Raw genomic sequence first — 17,476 nt, 5'->3', positions numbered from 1 at the left:
ACTCAGCAGCGCTCTCCCTACTTAGTATAGCATCTAGATCAAGGGAAGTAATAGTGCCACTGTATTCTGCTCTGGTCAGACCTCACCTGGAGTACTGTGTCCAGTTCTGGGCACCACAGTTCAAGAAGGACACTGACAAACTGGAACGTGTCCAGAGGAGGGCAACCAAAATGGTCAAAGGCCTGGAAACGATGCCTTATGAGGAAGGGCTAAGGGAGCTGGGCATGTTTAGCCTGGAGAAGAGGAGGTTAAGGGGTGATATGATAGCCATGTTCAAATATATAAAAGGATGTCACATAGAGGAGGGAGAAAGGTTGTTTTCTGCTGCTCCAGAGAAGCGGACACGGAGCAATGGATCCAAACTACAAGAAAGAAGATTCCACCTAAACCTTAGGAAGAACTTCCTGACAGTAAGAGCTGTTCGACAGTGGAATTTGCTGCCAAGGAGTGTGGTGGAGTCTCCTACTTTGGAGGTCTTTAAGCAGAGGCTTGACAACCATATGTCAGGAGTGCTCTGATGGTGTTTCCTGCTTGGCAGGGGGTTGGACTCAATGGCCCTTGTGGTCTCTTCCAACTCTAGGATTCTATGATTCTACTTGCAATTCCCACCAACTGATGGGAAATTGCCTCCAATCCTGGAACTGTATTATTCTTATTTCAGTTTCTTACCCGCCTTTCACCATAATGTCCCACTAATTTTTAAATATTAACATTAAGAAACGGTGGGAAGCAAAATTTACAAATTGCTCCTTGTTGAAAGAAAATGATATATAGATGGTATATAACACCTGTACAACTAGGAGAATGTACAAAACCAGTTCAAATATGTCTTGGAAACATAAAGAAAAAGAAGGGACCTTTTATCATATGTGGTGGGACTGTAGTAAAATTAATTTTTTGGGGAAATGATATATAATGAGTTGAAAAAAATGTTCCAATTAACATTTGTCAAAAAACCTGAAGCATTTTTGTTAGGGATTGTAGGAAAAGACCTGCCAAGGAAATTGAAAAACATATTTATGTACGCGACAACGGCGGCAAGAGTCTTAATAGCACAAGGATGGAAGAACAAGGAAATCCCGACCAAAGAACTGTGGCAAGAGAAACTGATGGACTACGCAGAATTGGCAAAACTGACACACAAACTACATGACAAGGATAACTGTGATTTTAAAGATGAGTGGGAACCCTTTACAAAGTACTTAAAGAAACAACAAAATGAACTGGACTCCTTGGCAGGTTTTGAATAAACATTCACAAACTACTGGTTGATAGCATCTAGATAGATAAATTAAGGATCTGTACAGTTTTGTAACATGCAGAAAATAACATATGTTGATAAAGGAGCTGAGGGAAGTCAAGGGGGGGAGGGGGCTATATTTTGGGGAGGAAGGAGGGGGAAAATAGGGGGGCGGGAATTTAAGTATATGTTTTTTGATAAGACGTTATGTTGAAATTACTAATAAAAATATTTTTTTAAAAAAGAAACGGTGGGAAACAAATTAGCCTCAAGAATATTATAAACGTCAAGGGCGCATTCAGGCCAGAGTCATCACGTTTAAAGCACGACGGAGCCACTTTAAACCGTCATGGCTTCTCGCCAAAGGATTCTGGGAGCTGTCATTTGTCAAGGGCGCCTCATGGAGCTACAATTCCCAGAGTCCCCCAGGAAGAGGGATTGGTTGTCGAACCACTCTGGGAATTGTAGCTCTGTGAGGAGAATAGTGGGGGCGTCGCCTAACAACTCTCTCTTTTTTAATATACATTTTTATTAATTTTTTAACATATCATTTCCAACAGTCATTTAACATAACTTCTTATCTTAACAATACTTTAGACTTCCGTCAACAACCTCTGAAGATTTTCCGTTCTTTATCGCTTGTTCTGCATTTCTTAATTTCTCTATTACTTTAAATTATCATTAACTAATAATTCTCCCTATAGTCTCTCCTAAGAATTTTCATCACCTTTAAACTACATCTTTAAACTACAGGAGCCTTTGGGGGGAAGCCACGGCTGTTGGCGGGGGCATCACACCTCTTTAGATATGTGGTGTGAATGTGGCCAGAAACATAATCAATGTGCCCACGTGTCCATTCATTCCAGTGGGTCTACTCTGAGTAAGGCTAGCATCAGCTGGAACCCTTGGGGCACAAAACAAGTGACCTGGGAGGATTTTGAGGGCCCGGCAGAATGCTTGGAGGGCCATCCCTGTTCAGTATGGAAGGAGGAGCTCCCATACTCAGTGGCGTAGTGTGGGGGGTGCAGGGGGGCCCGGCCGCACCGGGCGCAACATCTGGGGGTTAGGGTTAGGGGGCGCAAATCCACGGGTTAGGGGGCGCAAATTACTTGCCTTGCCCCGGGTGCTGACAACCCACGCTACGCCACTGCCCATACTCCAGCCTCCCCACAACTCCCTGAGCTCCCTCCAGCCCGTTGTCATTGTCACTCACCTCAGGGACACTGACTGGACCCGCTCCACCTCGATCTGCCTCTTCAGGACCTCCCTGATGGCTCCTTTATCTGGGCCCTGCTTCACCTTCTCGCGGCCGATCAGGTAGAGGAACTTGGGGGTCAGGATCAGGTCCCGCTTCACTGTCTGCAGGGAAATTACGAAAAGGGGGTCGTAAGAACATCCAGCCTGGTTCTCACATCAGCCAGACGTCCCAAAGAGTTTTGGAACTTAGATAGACTGCCACTGGGCCTGGAGGTTCTCTAAGAAATTAAGAAGGGCTGGCTGGATCCGACCAGTGGCCCACCTAGTCCAACCCTCCTGTTCTCTCAAGCTTTCTGCATTCCTTTGTGTAAGAACCTCTTGCGGATGTAAGGATAAAGGGTAAACACATATTCATAAACAGATGCACATCATAACTCTAGCAGAAGATCCCAAACTTATTTGTAGGGTGTGCATGAGTGCTGGACACGCATGTGGGTTCAGGCACATGCTTGCAACAATATTCAACAGCATTTACTGCCTCCGACAGGGAGGCAGAGCCCAGGCAACAGGGCAGGACTCAGAGAGAAAGACGAGGCTATAATAATAATAATAATTTTTTATTTATATCCCACCCTCCCCAGGCAAAGCCGGGCTCAGAGTGGCTAACAAGAGTAAAATGCTGCAGAAAATGTATGCAGAAAGATGGCCACACAGAAGGACTCTCGCAGTGTCCCGGCTCACCTTGAAGCGCCGGTCATACTTGACAACCGTGTCAGCAAAATCCACGCGCTCTCGCCGGCCCACGAAGCGCCGAAGCTCAGGGTGGGTCTCCAAGCCGATGTAGTCGCCCACGAAATTGCGGTTGATGCTGTTCCGGCGACGCTCTTTCTTGTTCAGAATGATGTTGGACGCTTTGCAAGACACAAGCGAGAAAGAAGCTAGGCCTAGCAGCGGCGAGGCACTCTGTGCGGGCTCAGAGACAGTTTCCCAGCAGTCACACAACCCAGCGGCTAAGCCCTGCTGTTATGTACTAAGCTTGGATCCTAGAACAATAGGCAAGTAGGATCCTAGAATGCAACAACTGATTGGCCTGCAGGAAAAGACCAATCAGGCTCCAGGAGGAAAGCAGGATCAGCCAATCAGACGGGGCTCGTTGTGCAAATAATGTATATAAAAGCCTGAGGTTTGGGGGGGCAATTAAATCACTGTTTTACAAGCTGCAATAAAGAGCATGAAATCAGTACAAGACTCAGAGTACCCAGCGTTCAAACTGCGGAGAGAAATTGCTAGGAACCCTTGTGCCACCCCACCTGATTTTGGACAAATATGTGCCCCCCTAGAATCATGGAACTGTAGAGTGGGAAGGGACCACTTGAGTCATCTAGTCCAACCCCCTGGAATGCAGGAGTCTTTTGCCCAACACAGGGCTTGAACCCAGGACCCTTAGATCAACATATCTCATGCTTTACTAATGGAGCTTAAATAATGGTTCAGGGTGCTGTCACAAAAGCCTTCTCTGCCCCCTCCTCCGTAATTCAAGTGCTGGGGCCACTGGCCACACGGCTCCTCCTCTGGGATGTTTGTGGAGCAATGAGGGATTTCCCACCCCCCAAAATGCTCCACAAACTCAGCTGCGTCAACCTGGGGGAAGGAGAAAACAGCTCACCTTCCTCTCTCATCTGAATGTACTTCCGGACGGCCACGTGTTTCCGCCACGCCTGTTGGATGACGCGGGCGTAGCCGTCGTAACGGCGCTCGCGCATCTCCTCCAGGAGGAAAAGCTGGAGAAAGAGAGAGGGCAGGAGGAGGGAAGGAAGGAAGGAAGGAGAGAGGGAGATCAATCGGGGCGGCATTGCCAGGGACAGGAAGGAGTCAGCAGACTCCAGAAGTAGCTGCCATTTTCTTGCCTCCCATAGGGATCCTTCACAGAATCGCAGAGTTGGAAAAATGTAAATGTAAATGAAATGAGCTCCAATCTGGAACAGGCAGGGACCAATTTAACTTTTTAGACTTAAGGGTGTGAGAATGTTTGGAAGCTGGAACTTATAACCCATCTCAGCTTCCCCCTGGGTGTCTGGTCTGCCACTGGGAGAACAGGGGGCTGGAGTAGGTGGCCTTTGGCCTTATCAAGCGACAAGGCTGCTCTTATATTAAGGCTGAAAGATGAGGGAGGGAGGGAGGGAGGGAGGGAGGGAGGGAGGGAAGAAGGAAGGAAGGAAGGAAGGAAGGAAGGAAGGAAGGAAGGAAGGAAGGAAAGGGAGGGAGAGAGGGAGAAAGGAAAGAGGGAGGGAGGGAGGGAAGGAAGGAAGGAAGGAAGGAAGGAAGGAAGGAAGGAAGGAAGGAAAGGGAGGGAGAGAGGGAGAAAGGAAAGAGGGAAGGAAGGAAGGAAGGAAGGAAGGAAGGAAGGAAGGAAGGAAGGAAGGAAAGAGGGAAGGAAGGAAAGAGGGAAGGAAGGAAAGAGGGAAGGAAGGAAAGAGGGAAGGAAGGGAGGGAGGAAGGAAAGGGAGGGAGGGAGAGAGGGAGAAAGGAAAGAGGGAGGGAAGGAAAGAGGGAAGGAAGGAAAGAGGGAAGGAAGGAAAGAGGGAAGGAAGGAAAGAGGGAAGGAAGGGAGGGAGGAAGGAAAGGGAGGGAGGGAGAGAGGGAGAAAGGAAAGAGGGAGGGAAGGAAGGAAGGAAGGAAGGAAGGAAGGAAGGAAGGAAGGAAGGAAGAAAAGGGAGGGAGGGAGGGAGGAAAGAGGGAAGGAAGGAAGAGCAGGGAGGGAGGGAAGGAAGGAAGAAACAAAAGGGAGGGAGGAAGGATGGGAGGAAAGAAGGAAGGAAAGAAGAAAAGGAGGGAGGGAGGGAAGAAGGAACTTCAGCACAGCCACTTCCGCCCTGACTTCCCCCTGGGAGCCTCTGCTCCTCCCTCCTGCCCTCACCGACTCTGGAGCTTTGATGAAGACCTTCGTCCGCCCCAGCTGAAACTGGTCCAGGTCCATGTTGACAGATTTCATCAGGTGCACCACGCCCTGTTTCTCGTCCCCTCGCCACAGTGGCCATGTCTCTGGGGTCAGGATGGCGTACCTGGGAGGGAGAGAGAGAGAGAATGTGCCTACGGGGGTTTGTACATGTGAAAGTGGGGAGGATGGAAACAGATTTTGGGAATGGTCCGGCCCTTTCTGACCGGCGCCTCCTTCCCCCCGGCTACTTCTGCATAGTCCAAGGCTTCGTCCCCATCAATAGGGGAAGCTTTCCCTGATCCGATGGTCCATAAAGACCGAGCTTCCGTCGAAAGGCGCAGGAGCAGAGTAGGGTGGGCTTTTCCTCTGGTCAGTTGGCAACCCCAGAAAGGACACAGAACAGCGCACAAAGCCTCACCTATGGAGGAACTTGTGAAAGACCCTTCGGTAGGCGTAGCCGGCTCGGCGCACCCGGATATTCTCCCGCAGGCCCAAATATTCCACCTGGTGCTTCACCCTGGAGGAGGAGCAGAAATTGAGGGCCACAAGAACAACGGAAGCAGCCTCTTATTGCCCTTCCCATAGAGAACACCATAACTTTGGATTTGCTATAGTTAATTGTTAATTGTTCGGCATTACAATAAACAGTGAGAGATCTTAGAAGTTTTCTGAGGCCTACATAGGAGAAGGAAATTAGAACTACTTAATCCACATATAAGAGAACCAGGAGGGGTGTACCAGCCAATTTAGGGGGTGGGGTGGGCATTTTCTTTCCCCATATTTCCTACTAAGGAATTAATATAGAGGTTGAATAAAGTAGGTGCAAGGACGCAGCCTTGTTTAACACTATGGTAGGTTTGGATTTCCTTGGATAAGTGACCCTGTCGGTCACACCTAACCCAGACCCGAGTGTTTTCGTATAAACTGCGGATGAGGCAGAGTAGACGTCTATGTTGAGGCTCTTAGTTTTTTGGATCAAATGGGACGTTGGGGGAATGGGGGGGGAGAGAGACTGCCTGACCTTCTGGCAACAGCTGTTCAAAGATAGACTGCGCCTGGGCACAGAAGTTCCATTGAGCCGTTCGTTACAACTGATTGGGCTATGTCACAAGGAAGAAAGTGGGGTTCCCCTCCCAATTTATGGGAGAAATATCAGTAGAGGCAAAAAGCCCCTTGGCTGGATCCGAGTGAAGGTGTGTCTCGTCCAGGACCTTGTTTCACGGGCAACAGGAAATTAAGAAGCTCTCCTTTGTCACTACTGTCTGTGACATTCAGGGATATAGTGCTCTTGGACATGGAGGTTCTTTTAAAAAGCTATTATATTGAATAAGCTTCTCATCCTCCTCAAACTGAGCCCAGAGGGGTATTTGAGCAAGTGGTGTGGGCACCCACCCACCCAATTGCTTCTCTTCCCCCCGACTTAGCCCCCACCCACAGAGACACCACACTCCTGTCCTTCGCTGTTCCAAAAGATCTGGGTCAAAGAATTCGCCTTGGAAAGACCATAGAGGGGAGAGAGAAAGCGGGACAGAGTGCCCCTTCCCCCCCACTTCCTCCTTCCATTCCGTGAAATTTTCGCAAGACGAATCCGGCCTCATCCCCTCTCAACCAAGGGAGCAATGAGTGTGTGTTGTGAAGGGAGCAAAGGGAGTTTTGTGGCTCCCAGGAAACACCCACTGGCACCACGTTGGTGACTCCTGCCATGTTGAAATGGGTTCATTCAACTCATTTTAACCCCAGTTAGAAGTTTGCAGGGGATTTGAAACAGAATACCAGGGCACCTTCTCAATATGCCTGAAGGAGCGTCTCCATCCCATCGTTCTGCCCAGACATTGAGGTCCAGCGCTGAGGGCCTTCTAGCAGTTCCCTCGCTGCGAGAAGCGAAGTTACAGGGAACCAGGCAGAGGGCCTTCTCGGTGGTGGCGCCCGCCCTGTGCAACACCCTCCCAGCACATGTCAAGGAAATAAATAACCATCTGACTTTTAGAAGACATCTGAAGGCAGCCCTGTTTAGGGAAGTTTTTAATGTTTGATGTTTTATCACTTTATTATTATTATTAATAATAAATAATAAGCAGCCAAGAGTGGCTGGGGAAACCCAGCCAGATGGGCGGGGTAGAAATAATAAATTATTATTACTTATTAGTGTAGGGGGGATTAAGTATCCCTTTTATCACACCACTGTCCTTGTTATTATGGCAGTTTAAGCAGAGAACTGGGAACTGGAGCAGCTCTCCAGATGTTGGTGAACGACAAGTCCCATCATCACCCCTGAACTGCCTGGAATCCAAGACTCCTCAAATTTAATTAAATCCCCTTTAAAAACCATCCTTGCCTGCAGCTACACTGGTTATTCTTCATGTGTTATTTTGGAGGGGTCGTACAGTCTCCCCTCATTCCCCCCTTCATCTCTAGAACCGGAACTGATTTGAAGACCCCCACCCCATAGGCCCCATGTGCCCCACAGCTGCCCCACCTGCTCTCCTCCCAGTCGCGGGGCCTCTTGGTCTCGTTCGGCTTGATGCATCTGATGTACTGTGGTGTGCATTTCATCAACGTGCCGACCAGGTCGTTGGCTTGTCTCTTTAATTTTTTCCCAGGAGGGGAGGAGGTGAAAAGAAAAGAAAATGTTTTGCTCTGTTTAATTCCCCCCTTTTTTTTTGAGTCACAGCACAAAAGGAAAAGGGATGGGGAGGAGGGAGGAAAAAATAAGCAAGCTCGTAAATGATTTTCTCAGGGACAGGTCCAGAGGACAGGGGAAGTGGAGCCAATGCTTGCTTGCTTCCTTTCTGTTCCCTTTCCTGCTGCAGTTTGACGTAGCAGCTGCTGCCCAACTGCATTTCTTAAAGCAGAGAATCCTAGCCCTTATGGATATACAAAGACACACACACTTTCCTTGTCTCCACATCAGTGGCGTAGCGTGGGGGTGCAGGGGGGCAGCCGCACTGGGCGCAACATCTGGGGGGGCGCTCGCACTCTCAGCTCTCTGCCCCTACCTGGCTCACTCATTCTCTCTCACTGCAGTGCTGGCTGTGCGAATGCGATCCGAGCCGCCGGGTCGCGCCCACTGTGGAGGGGGGGTGCCAGGTGTGCGGTGCGGAGAGAGAGCGAGGGACTATCTGGGGGAGGGACAGTGCAGCGGCTGCCCAGCGCAGCGCTGAGCGCGGGAGAGAACCACACCAGACCAGACCAGGCAGCAGCAAGAAGAAGCTGGCAGCGGCGGCAGGTTAGGGGTTAGGGGGCGCAAATTACTTGCCTTGCCCCGGGTGCTGACAACCCATGCTACGCCACTGTTCCACATATGCTGCCAAGCCACACTACCTTGATCTTGCTGCCAGCTGTGGTGGGACGCCCTTTCTTCTCTGCGTTGAGGTTTTCAGGAAAGAGATCTCGGATGAATGGGCTTTGGACAACAAGAAAAAAACCCATTAAGGACCATCCTTTTCCTTGTAGGAAACGGCTCACACGGCCCCAAAGAAAGGTCTTCGTTTTTGTACCATTTTCGATCATCGTCTGCTGACATCGCTTACATCTTCCCATTTTACAGACGGGGAAGACTGAGGATCGCCCAGGAGACATTTAACTCAGCTGGGATTCAAACCTGCAGCTTCCAGGTGTGAAACACCATCCGAAAGGGACATGCTAGCAGGGCGGAGATGAGTTCCAGGAAGGAATTTTTATTTTATTTTATTTTATTTATTGCTTTCGAGAGGCACCTTTCTCCCCACCCTGCCCCACTCACATCTCACTGCTCTGCATCAGCTCAATGAGGTCCGTAAAGAGCACATCGCGGTTCCGTTCGCAGAAGCCGTTCACGTCATACGATACCTGCGGCACCCGGGAAGAAAGCGGCTCAGGTTGCTGGACTTTGCAGTTACAGGCAGATTACTGGGGGGGGGGGTGTCCCCTGCCCGCCCTTCAAAATGCTGAACTGGATGGACCAAGGATCTGACTCAGGAGGCGGCAGCTTCCCATCCTCCTGATTTATTCAGAACCATGAGGACCAGGATCTTGCTTTACTTTTAGCAGAAGGGCAGACAAAACTCAGTGGTTAGTGCAGCTGCTTGTCATGCAGACGCTCCTTCAGGTATACTGGGCCTTTGAGGCCATTTAGGGCTTTCAAGGTCAGCACCAACACTTTGAATTGTGCTCGGAAACGTCCTGGGAGCCAATGTAGGTCTTTCAGGACATGTGTTATATGGTCTTGGTGGCCACTCCCAGTCACTAATCTAGCTGCCACAATGTGGATTAGTTGTAGTTTCCGGGTCACCTTCAAAGGTAGCCCCACGTAGAGCGCATTGCAGTAGTCCAAGCGGGAGATAACCAGAGCATGCACCACTCTGGCCAGACAGTCCGCGGGCAGGAAGGGTCTCAGCCTGCGTACCAGATGGAGCTGGTAAACAGCTGCCCTGGACACAGAATTAACCTGCGCCTCCATGGACAGCAGTGAGTCCAAAATTGCTCCCAGGCTGCACACCTGGTCCTTCAGGGGCACAGTTACCCCATTCAGGACCAGGGAGTCCTCCACACCTGCCCCCTCCTGTCCCCCCAAAACAGTACTTCTGTCTTGTCAGGATTCAACCTCACTTCAAAAAAGATGCACAGCTTCGTGGATGAGGGAGGAGGAGAGACCCAGCCATTGATTCCCCTCCTTGGGGGGCACTGACCTTCCCGGCATAATGGTGGATGACGAAGCCCTGGTTCCAACTGTTGAAGTGGGGGTGGGTTCCCAGGGCCGTCTGGAGCTTCTGCAAGAGGGTGTGATCAGCCCCCTCGCCCTTGGCGTGCATCGTGGCGCAGACGTCGTCCAGGATGCTCATCAGCCCTGGAGGATTCTGGGAGTGGGCGCAGCAATGGAGGGGGGGTGGAAAGAGGAGGGAAAGAGAAAATAAATAAATAAGAGTAGGCTAGGAGCTGAATTAATTGGGGAATTCAGAATCAAATTAATGGCAACCATTGGGATAGAGTTCTATGAGGAGTGGGTCATACTGTGCCTTGGCCAAAGGCCTGGCAGAACAGCTCTGTCTTGCAGGCCCTGCGGACAGATGTCAAGTTCCGCAGGGCCCTAGTCTCTTCGGACAGAGCGTTCCACCAGATCGGGGCCACAGCCGAAAAGGCCCTGGCTCTGGTTGAGGCCAGCCTAACCTCCCTGTGGTGCGGGACCTCCCAGACTTTTTTGTTTGAAGACTGTAAGGTCCTCCGTGGGGCATATCGGGAGAGGTGGTCTCGTATGTACGAGGGTCCTAGGCCGTATAGGGCTTTAAAGGTTAAAACCAGCACCTTGAACCTGATCCTGTACTCCACCGGGAGCCAGTGCAGCTGGTAGAGCACCGGGTGAATGTGATCCCATGGCAAGGATCCCCACGTAGAGCGAGTTACAATAATCCAGTCTGGAGGTGACCGTAGCGTGGATCACAGTGGCTAGGTCAGGGCGAGAGAGGTAAGGAGCCAACTGCTTAGCTTGGCAGAGATGAAAAAATGCTGCCTTTGTTATAGCTGCAATCTGCGCCTCCCTGGAAAGGGAGGTGTCAAAGATTATACCCAAACTCTTAACGGATGGTGCTGGCACTAATTGTGTCCCCGCAAGAGATGGGAGTTGCCCCTCCCAATCCCAATATTGTCCCGATATTTTTCCCACTCACCACTTTGTTCTCGATTAGGTCGCACACGACCTTGTTGTTGAAGTAGTCGATGGCGTTCCAGCGGATGCCCTCCTGGACGTATTCCTCCTGTGGGTCGGAAGAGGGAGATTGTGGGAGGGGAGAAGAGGAACAGGGAAAGGGATAGAACAAATGAGCAGCTGGACAACGGGCTAAACTTGCACAACAGACACACACACTCTCTCTCTTTCCATCAGCACTAAACTGCTCCTGGGACCATGTGTGAATGACATCACGGACACTGGCCAATAGGCGCTATCAGATAAAGTAAAAAAAAGAGGGGTAGTGATTTATGCAAAGGAGGCCCTAGCACCAAAATTGATCTTTAAAGATGAACAAGGAAGAATTTTGGCGATTGAAATTCAAGCACAAGGAGAGAAATTTTTGATTGTAGGAATTTATGCACCAAACGATGGAAAATCGGAATTTTATAAGAAGCTACATGAGACAATGTTGGACTATATTGATTATACTAATATCATCCTGATGGGTGATATGAATGGAGTTGTCTCCACATATATGGATAAGTCCCAAAATCAGAACTTGACTAAAGATGGCAGACTCCCAAAGACCTTTTTTGAACTTACAGACAATATGGACTTGATTGACATCTGGAGAACAAAGAACCCTCTAGGTAAAGAGGGAACTTTTTTCTCTGAGGCCCATCTTTCGTGGACAAGAATCGACCAGATTTGGACATCTAGAGGACTGGCACCTAAGATAAAAAAAGTCGAGATCTGCCCTAAAACTTGCTCCGACCACAACGCCTTGAAAATAGATTTAAGACTTACACCAGCTGGATCCTTCAGATGGAGAATGAATGACTATTTGTTTAGAGATCAGGAGATTGTGAAGAAGGCCCAAAAAACGTTGAAAGATTACTTCGAAATAAATTTGAATACTTTGGTGGAAAAGAAAACAATCTGGGACGCAAGTAAAGCTGTGATGAGAGGATTTCTGATACAGCAAAACTCTATCAAGAAAAAACTCTGGAATGGTAAAAAAGATAAGATCTTGGAGAAGATAAGAGATGGCGAGAAAAAGTTGAGACTAAACCCAAAATCAAAAGAAGTTTTAAGAGAAATAAAATTCCATCAAGCACAATATGCAAAATTGATAAATCAAGAAGTTGAATGGAAAATTAAACAAATGAAACAAAGATCATTCGAATCGGCAAATAAATGTGGGAAGCTGCTGGCATGGCAGCTGAAAAAGAGACAAAAGTTGAACTTTGTTACCAATCTAGAGGTTGAGGGAGAATGTATTCAGAAACCAGAAGATATTAGAAAGTGCTTCCAGAGATATTTTAGAAAATTGTTTACTCAAGGACCCCAAGTGGAGACTGAGATAGATAATTTTCTAGGAAGTTATGGCCTCCAAAAATTAACACAAGACAAGCAAACAGCCCTGAATTACAAAATAACACAACAGGAGATTGAGAGTGCCATTCAGAACATGCAATTAGGCAAATCTCCAGGTCCAGATGGGCTTACCTCCAAATACTACAAGACATTGAAGGAATATTTGGTTCAGCCATTAATGGAGGTATGTAACCAAATTATGGAAGGAAAGGGGGCACCCGAATCGTGGAAAGAGGCATTCATCACCTTGATTCCTAAATTAGAATCTGAAAAGACTCAACTCAGGAATTATCGCCCTATCTCACTCCTAAATGTGGATTACAAAATTTTTACTAACATTTTGGCAAACAGATTGAAAAAAGTCTTAAATGAAGTAATTCATAAAGATCAAGCAGGCTTTCTCCCTGGCAGGCATATGTCTGACAACACTAGGAATATCATTGATGTTTTGGAGTTATTACAGACAAATCTGAACACGAAGGCAGTTTTGATATTTATAGATGCCGAGAAAGCCTTTGATAACATATCTTGGAAATTTATGAAGAAAAATTTGGAAGGGATGGGAGTGGGAAGGGCGTTTCAAAATGGTATTGAAGCAATCTATTCAGAGCAAAAAGCTAAACTGATAGTAAACAACGTGGTGACTGAAGAGTTTAAAATTGAAAAAGGGACACGACAGGGGTGCCCCTTATCACCCTTGTTATTTATTTCTGTCCTGGAGGTGTTGCTGAATATGATTAGGAAGGACCAGCGGGTGGAAGGAATACAGGTCGGGGAAAAACAATACAAATTGAAGGCCTTTGCAGATGACCTGGTTTTGACATTACAGGAGCCAGAAGCTAGTACAAAAAGAGCCTTAGAACTAATTTCTGAATTTGGTCGGGTGGCGGGATTTAAGCTGAACAAACAAAAAACCAAGGTTTTGGCTAAAAATCTGACACCTTCAGAAATAGATGGGTTTCAGAAGGAAACAGAATTAAATGTTGTTCCAAAAGTGAAATACCTGGGGGTTAACCTGACTGGGAGAAATTTGAATCTGTTTAAAGATAATTATGTAAAATGTTGGTCGGAAATTAAAAAGGATTTAGAAATATGGTCGAGACTGAGACTTACCTTGTCGGGCAGAATAGCTGCAGTCAAGATGAATGTATTGCCAAGAATGTTGTTTCTGTTTCAAACCCTTCAGATCGTGGACAGAGTGGAATGTTTTGGAAAGTGGCAGAGGGACATTGCGAAGTTTGTCTGGCAGGGCAAAAAGCCCCGAATAAAATTTAAAATATTAACAGATGCAAAGGAAAGAGGGGGGTTTGCCCTGCCGGACTTAAGACTGTACTATGAAGCTGCATCCCTCTGCTGGTTGAAAGATTGGTTCTTGTTAGAAAACACTGATGTCCTAGATCTGGAAGGGCATAGTAATGCTTTTGGATGGCATGCATATCTCTGGTACGACAAGGCAAAGTCTCATAAACTGTTTAAAAACCATATTGTCAGGAAAGCTCTACTCATTGTCTGGACTAAATACAAAGACTTATTCGAAAGTAAGACTCCGAGGTGGCTATCACCGGTGGAGGCTAAGGCTGTAAAATTTCGTAATATGGAGACTGGCTGGTTGAAATATTGTGAGATAATTGAAAGAGATGGTGACACTTGGAGGTTGCAGAGTTTTGAAAAACTGAAAGGAAAGGTGCGAGATTGGTTTCATTATGCCCAAATTTTAGAGATTTTTAAAAAAGACAAAAAAATTGGTTTCCAGGTGGAAAAATCAAAATTAGAGACAGAATTACTTGAACCTAAGACGAAAGTGCTTTCAAGAATGTATAATTTGCTGCTTAAGTGGAACACCCAAGATGAGATAGTTAAATCAGCTATGATAAAATGGGCACAAGACATCGGGTACAACATTATGTCTGAAGACTGGGAAAGGTTATGGACCACCGGTATGAAATTTACGGCATGTACTGCCTTAAAGGAAAACATTATGAAAATGGTATACAGGTGGTACATGACCCCAGTCAAACTTGCAAAGATATATCATTTGTCTGACAATAAATGTTGGAAATGTAAGGAAGCTGAGGGAACCTTTTTTCACCTCTGGTGGACATGCCCGAGGGTGAAGGCCTTCTGGGAAATGATCTATAACGAGTTGAAAAAGGTGTTTAAATACACCTTTCACAAGAAACCAGAGGCCTTCCTCCTGGGCATTGTGGGCCAGAGAGTGTTAAAAAAAGATAGAACTTTCTTTTTATATGCAACCACAGCAGCAAGAATTCTTATAGCTAAACACTGGAAGGCACAGGAGTTACCCACGCTGGAAGAATGGCATTTGCAGCTGATGGACTATATGGAATTAGCTGAAATGACAGGCAGAATCCGAGACATGGGAGAAGACGCCGTGGAAGAGGACTGGAAAAAATTTAAGGACTATTTACAAAAATATTATAAGCTATATGAATGTTGAGAATTTGCTAAATGTTCTGGAAAAACATGCTTCAGTATTGAATTTGGTAAACGTTGAAAATTAAGTTAAGATTTCGAAATGTATAAATTGTGGACTATATAACTAAATGAAAACACAAAAACATATGAAATAAGGTATTAATTTGCTGTTTATTTTTATTGTGAAGAAAACAGGGGATGGGGGACGTGGGGAAGTCTGATCGATCATGAAAATGGATGTGAAAAAGTGAATCTTTTCTTTTTCTTCTTTTATAACTTCTTTTCCTTTCTGTAAAACTGCTTTTGATGTGCTATGGATGATATACCTTTCTTTTACCCTGGAAAAAAGCAATAAAACTTTATAAAAAAAAAAAAAAAAAAAAAATAGGCGCTATCTACAGGAGGGATGGCCCTCCAGATACTGCCGAACTACAACTCCCATCATCCCCACACTGGCTGGGACTGATGGGAGGTGGAGGCCAACAACATTTGTCAATGATGGCCGTAATGTGGACATTCCTTGTAGGGCATATAACAGTCATCTGGAAATGAGCCGCTAGGCAACATCATCATCATCATCATCATCATAACAATTTATTATTTATACCCCGCCCATCTGGCTGGGTTTCCCCAGCCACTCTGGGCGGCTTCCAACAGAACACTAAAATACAATAATCTATTAAACATTCAAAGCTTCCCTAAACAGGGCTGCCTTCAGATGTCTTCTAAAAGTTTGGTAGTTATTTTTCTCTTTGACATCTGGTGGGAGGGCGTTCCACAAGGCGGGTGCCACCACTGAGAAGGCCCTCTGCCTGGTTCCCCGTAAACTCACTTTTCACAGTGAGGGAACCGCCAGAAGGCCCTTGGAGCTGGACCTCAGTGTCTGGGCAAAATGATGGAGGTGGAGATGCTCCTTCAGGTATACTGGGCCTTTGAGGCTGTTTAGGGCTTTCAAGGTCAGCACCAACACTTTGAATTGTACTCGGAAACGTACTGGGAGCCAATGTAGGTCTTTCAAAACTGGTGTTATATGGTCTCGGCGGCCGCTCCCAGTCACCAGTCTAGCTGCCGCATTCTGGATTAGTTGTAGTTTCCGGGTCACCTTCAAAGGTAGCCCCACGTAGAGCAAATTGTAGTAGTCCAAGTGGGAGATAACCAGAGCATGCGTCACTCTGGTGAGACTGTCTGTGGGCAGGGAGGGTCTTATCCTGCGTACCATTGAAAAACGAGCCACAGGACCCACTCAAAAGAACCCACAATCTATTTAAGGGGGTGTGATCCAATCAATTAAGGAGATCTCTTGTCCGTTTCACTTCCTACACCAAATGATAACCAAGTGGCTCGGAAAACACAACCGCCGCTCTCTCTCACCTGTTCGGCCTTCAGTGTCAGCTCAATGAAAATCTGCTGCAGCTTCTCATTCACAAAGTTGATGCAAAACTGTTCAAATCCGTTTTTCTGCAGCGAGGAAGAAAGAAGGGGCTGTCAGGAAGAACTCAAGAGTCGCAGGAGGGGAAGTCGGAGATTTGGGTTGCGGCGGGGGGACAGACATGTTGGGCATCGCTGCCCTGACCTCAGCTTCTCAACCCTCCACCAACGAGACTCAGTTGGAACAATCCCTGGGTCTCTGCGCCTGCCTCCAGCTTGTAGAAAAAATGTGCATCAATATGCATATATATTATTTAGTTATTATATTTGCTGGTTCCTTTCCTGGGGGGAAATAGGCAGCCAGGAAGGCAGAGCAGTTTCTCAAGCAGAAACCACTGAAATTAATGGTGGGTGCACAGCATTCTAATGTATTTTTAATCTTTATTGGAAGCCGCCCAGAGTGGGGAGGAGGGCTGTGCCCCACATTTCAGGGGAATCTGCTACTTCCTTTTTTTATATTACCTGGAAGATCTCAAAGCCGTAGATATCGAGAACCCCGATGCTGTACTCCTGGCGGTCTTTCTGTATGGCCTTGTTGACAGCCTGAGAGCAAATAAGAGCAGGGGACAGAAGGGAAGAGAGAGAAGGAGGGCAGATCTCATGAAATAAGCCAAGTTTTCACAATCAAATCTAAATAACCCGGACTTATAATGCAGGGGTCCTCTGCTTGCAGCAACAGCGACCTGCAGAGAGCTGTGTTTTGCACAAACATGGCTCCATTTTCAGGCATCACCTACGATCCAACCATTCAGGAGTTGGAAAATTGGGATCTTCTCTTTTTTAAAAAAATAATAATATTGCAAGTGGCTGGATATTTCAGCCAGAGGTAAAGTTTGATGGTGCTGATGGTGTGTTTGTGTAAAAGGCTACATCACACTCAGTGTGGTGCAGTGGTTAAGAGTGCCAGGCTAGGGTCTGGGAGACCAGGACGACATTTTGCACCCGGCACCAAGCTGTACTGGTCTGAACTTTTAGCCGAATGAGGCAGCACAGTTTGTGGCAACACCTCACCTGGCAGGTAAGAGGTGTCCATTTTTTTGAATGAATAATGATAATAATTTTAAAACTCCCTGCATGTAGAAATCTCACCCATCAGGATGAATCCTTCTAATACCTTGCCATGTTTGTTTTCTACTTGCAGGGAGGACTTGAAAAAGGAAGCGTTCAAAAACAGAAGCAGTAGACTAAGAACATAAGACGAGCCGGCTGGATCAGG

At 47.1% G+C, this 17,476-nt stretch overlaps 1 protein-coding gene across 3 annotated transcripts in view; it reads right to left on the bottom strand.

The window, feature by feature from the left end:
• The window catches only part of LOC308575068 (unconventional myosin-Ie-like), a 56,125-nt gene that overhangs the window by 9,586 nt on the left and 29,063 nt on the right, over positions 1-17,476 (bottom strand). For all 3 annotated transcript variants that reach the window (XM_081173500.1, XM_081173498.1, XM_081173499.1), the window contains exons 11-22: positions 16,723-16,803; positions 16,204-16,290; positions 11,018-11,104; positions 10,043-10,210; positions 9,118-9,203; positions 8,697-8,778; positions 7,852-7,958; positions 5,794-5,892; positions 5,355-5,499; positions 4,104-4,218; positions 3,179-3,348; positions 2,454-2,599 (exon numbers count right to left, since the gene is read on the bottom strand). In XM_081173500.1, coding sequence (XP_081029626.1) covers positions 2,454-2,599; positions 3,179-3,348; positions 4,104-4,218; positions 5,355-5,499; positions 5,794-5,892; positions 7,852-7,958; positions 8,697-8,778; positions 9,118-9,203; positions 10,043-10,210; positions 11,018-11,104; positions 16,204-16,290; positions 16,723-16,803 — 1,373 coding nt within the window. The remainder of the gene's footprint in view (positions 1-2,453; positions 2,600-3,178; positions 3,349-4,103; positions 4,219-5,354; positions 5,500-5,793; positions 5,893-7,851; positions 7,959-8,696; positions 8,779-9,117; positions 9,204-10,042; positions 10,211-11,017; positions 11,105-16,203; positions 16,291-16,722; positions 16,804-17,476) is intronic.

The sequence above is a fragment of the Podarcis bocagei genome (genome assembly GCF_964188305.1).
Source record: "Podarcis bocagei genome assembly, chromosome: 16".
Taxonomy (NCBI): domain Eukaryota; kingdom Metazoa; phylum Chordata; class Lepidosauria; order Squamata; family Lacertidae; genus Podarcis; species Podarcis bocagei.
The sequence above is the reverse complement of the archived record's forward strand: the minus strand, read 5'-3'. Positions and strand labels throughout refer to the sequence as shown.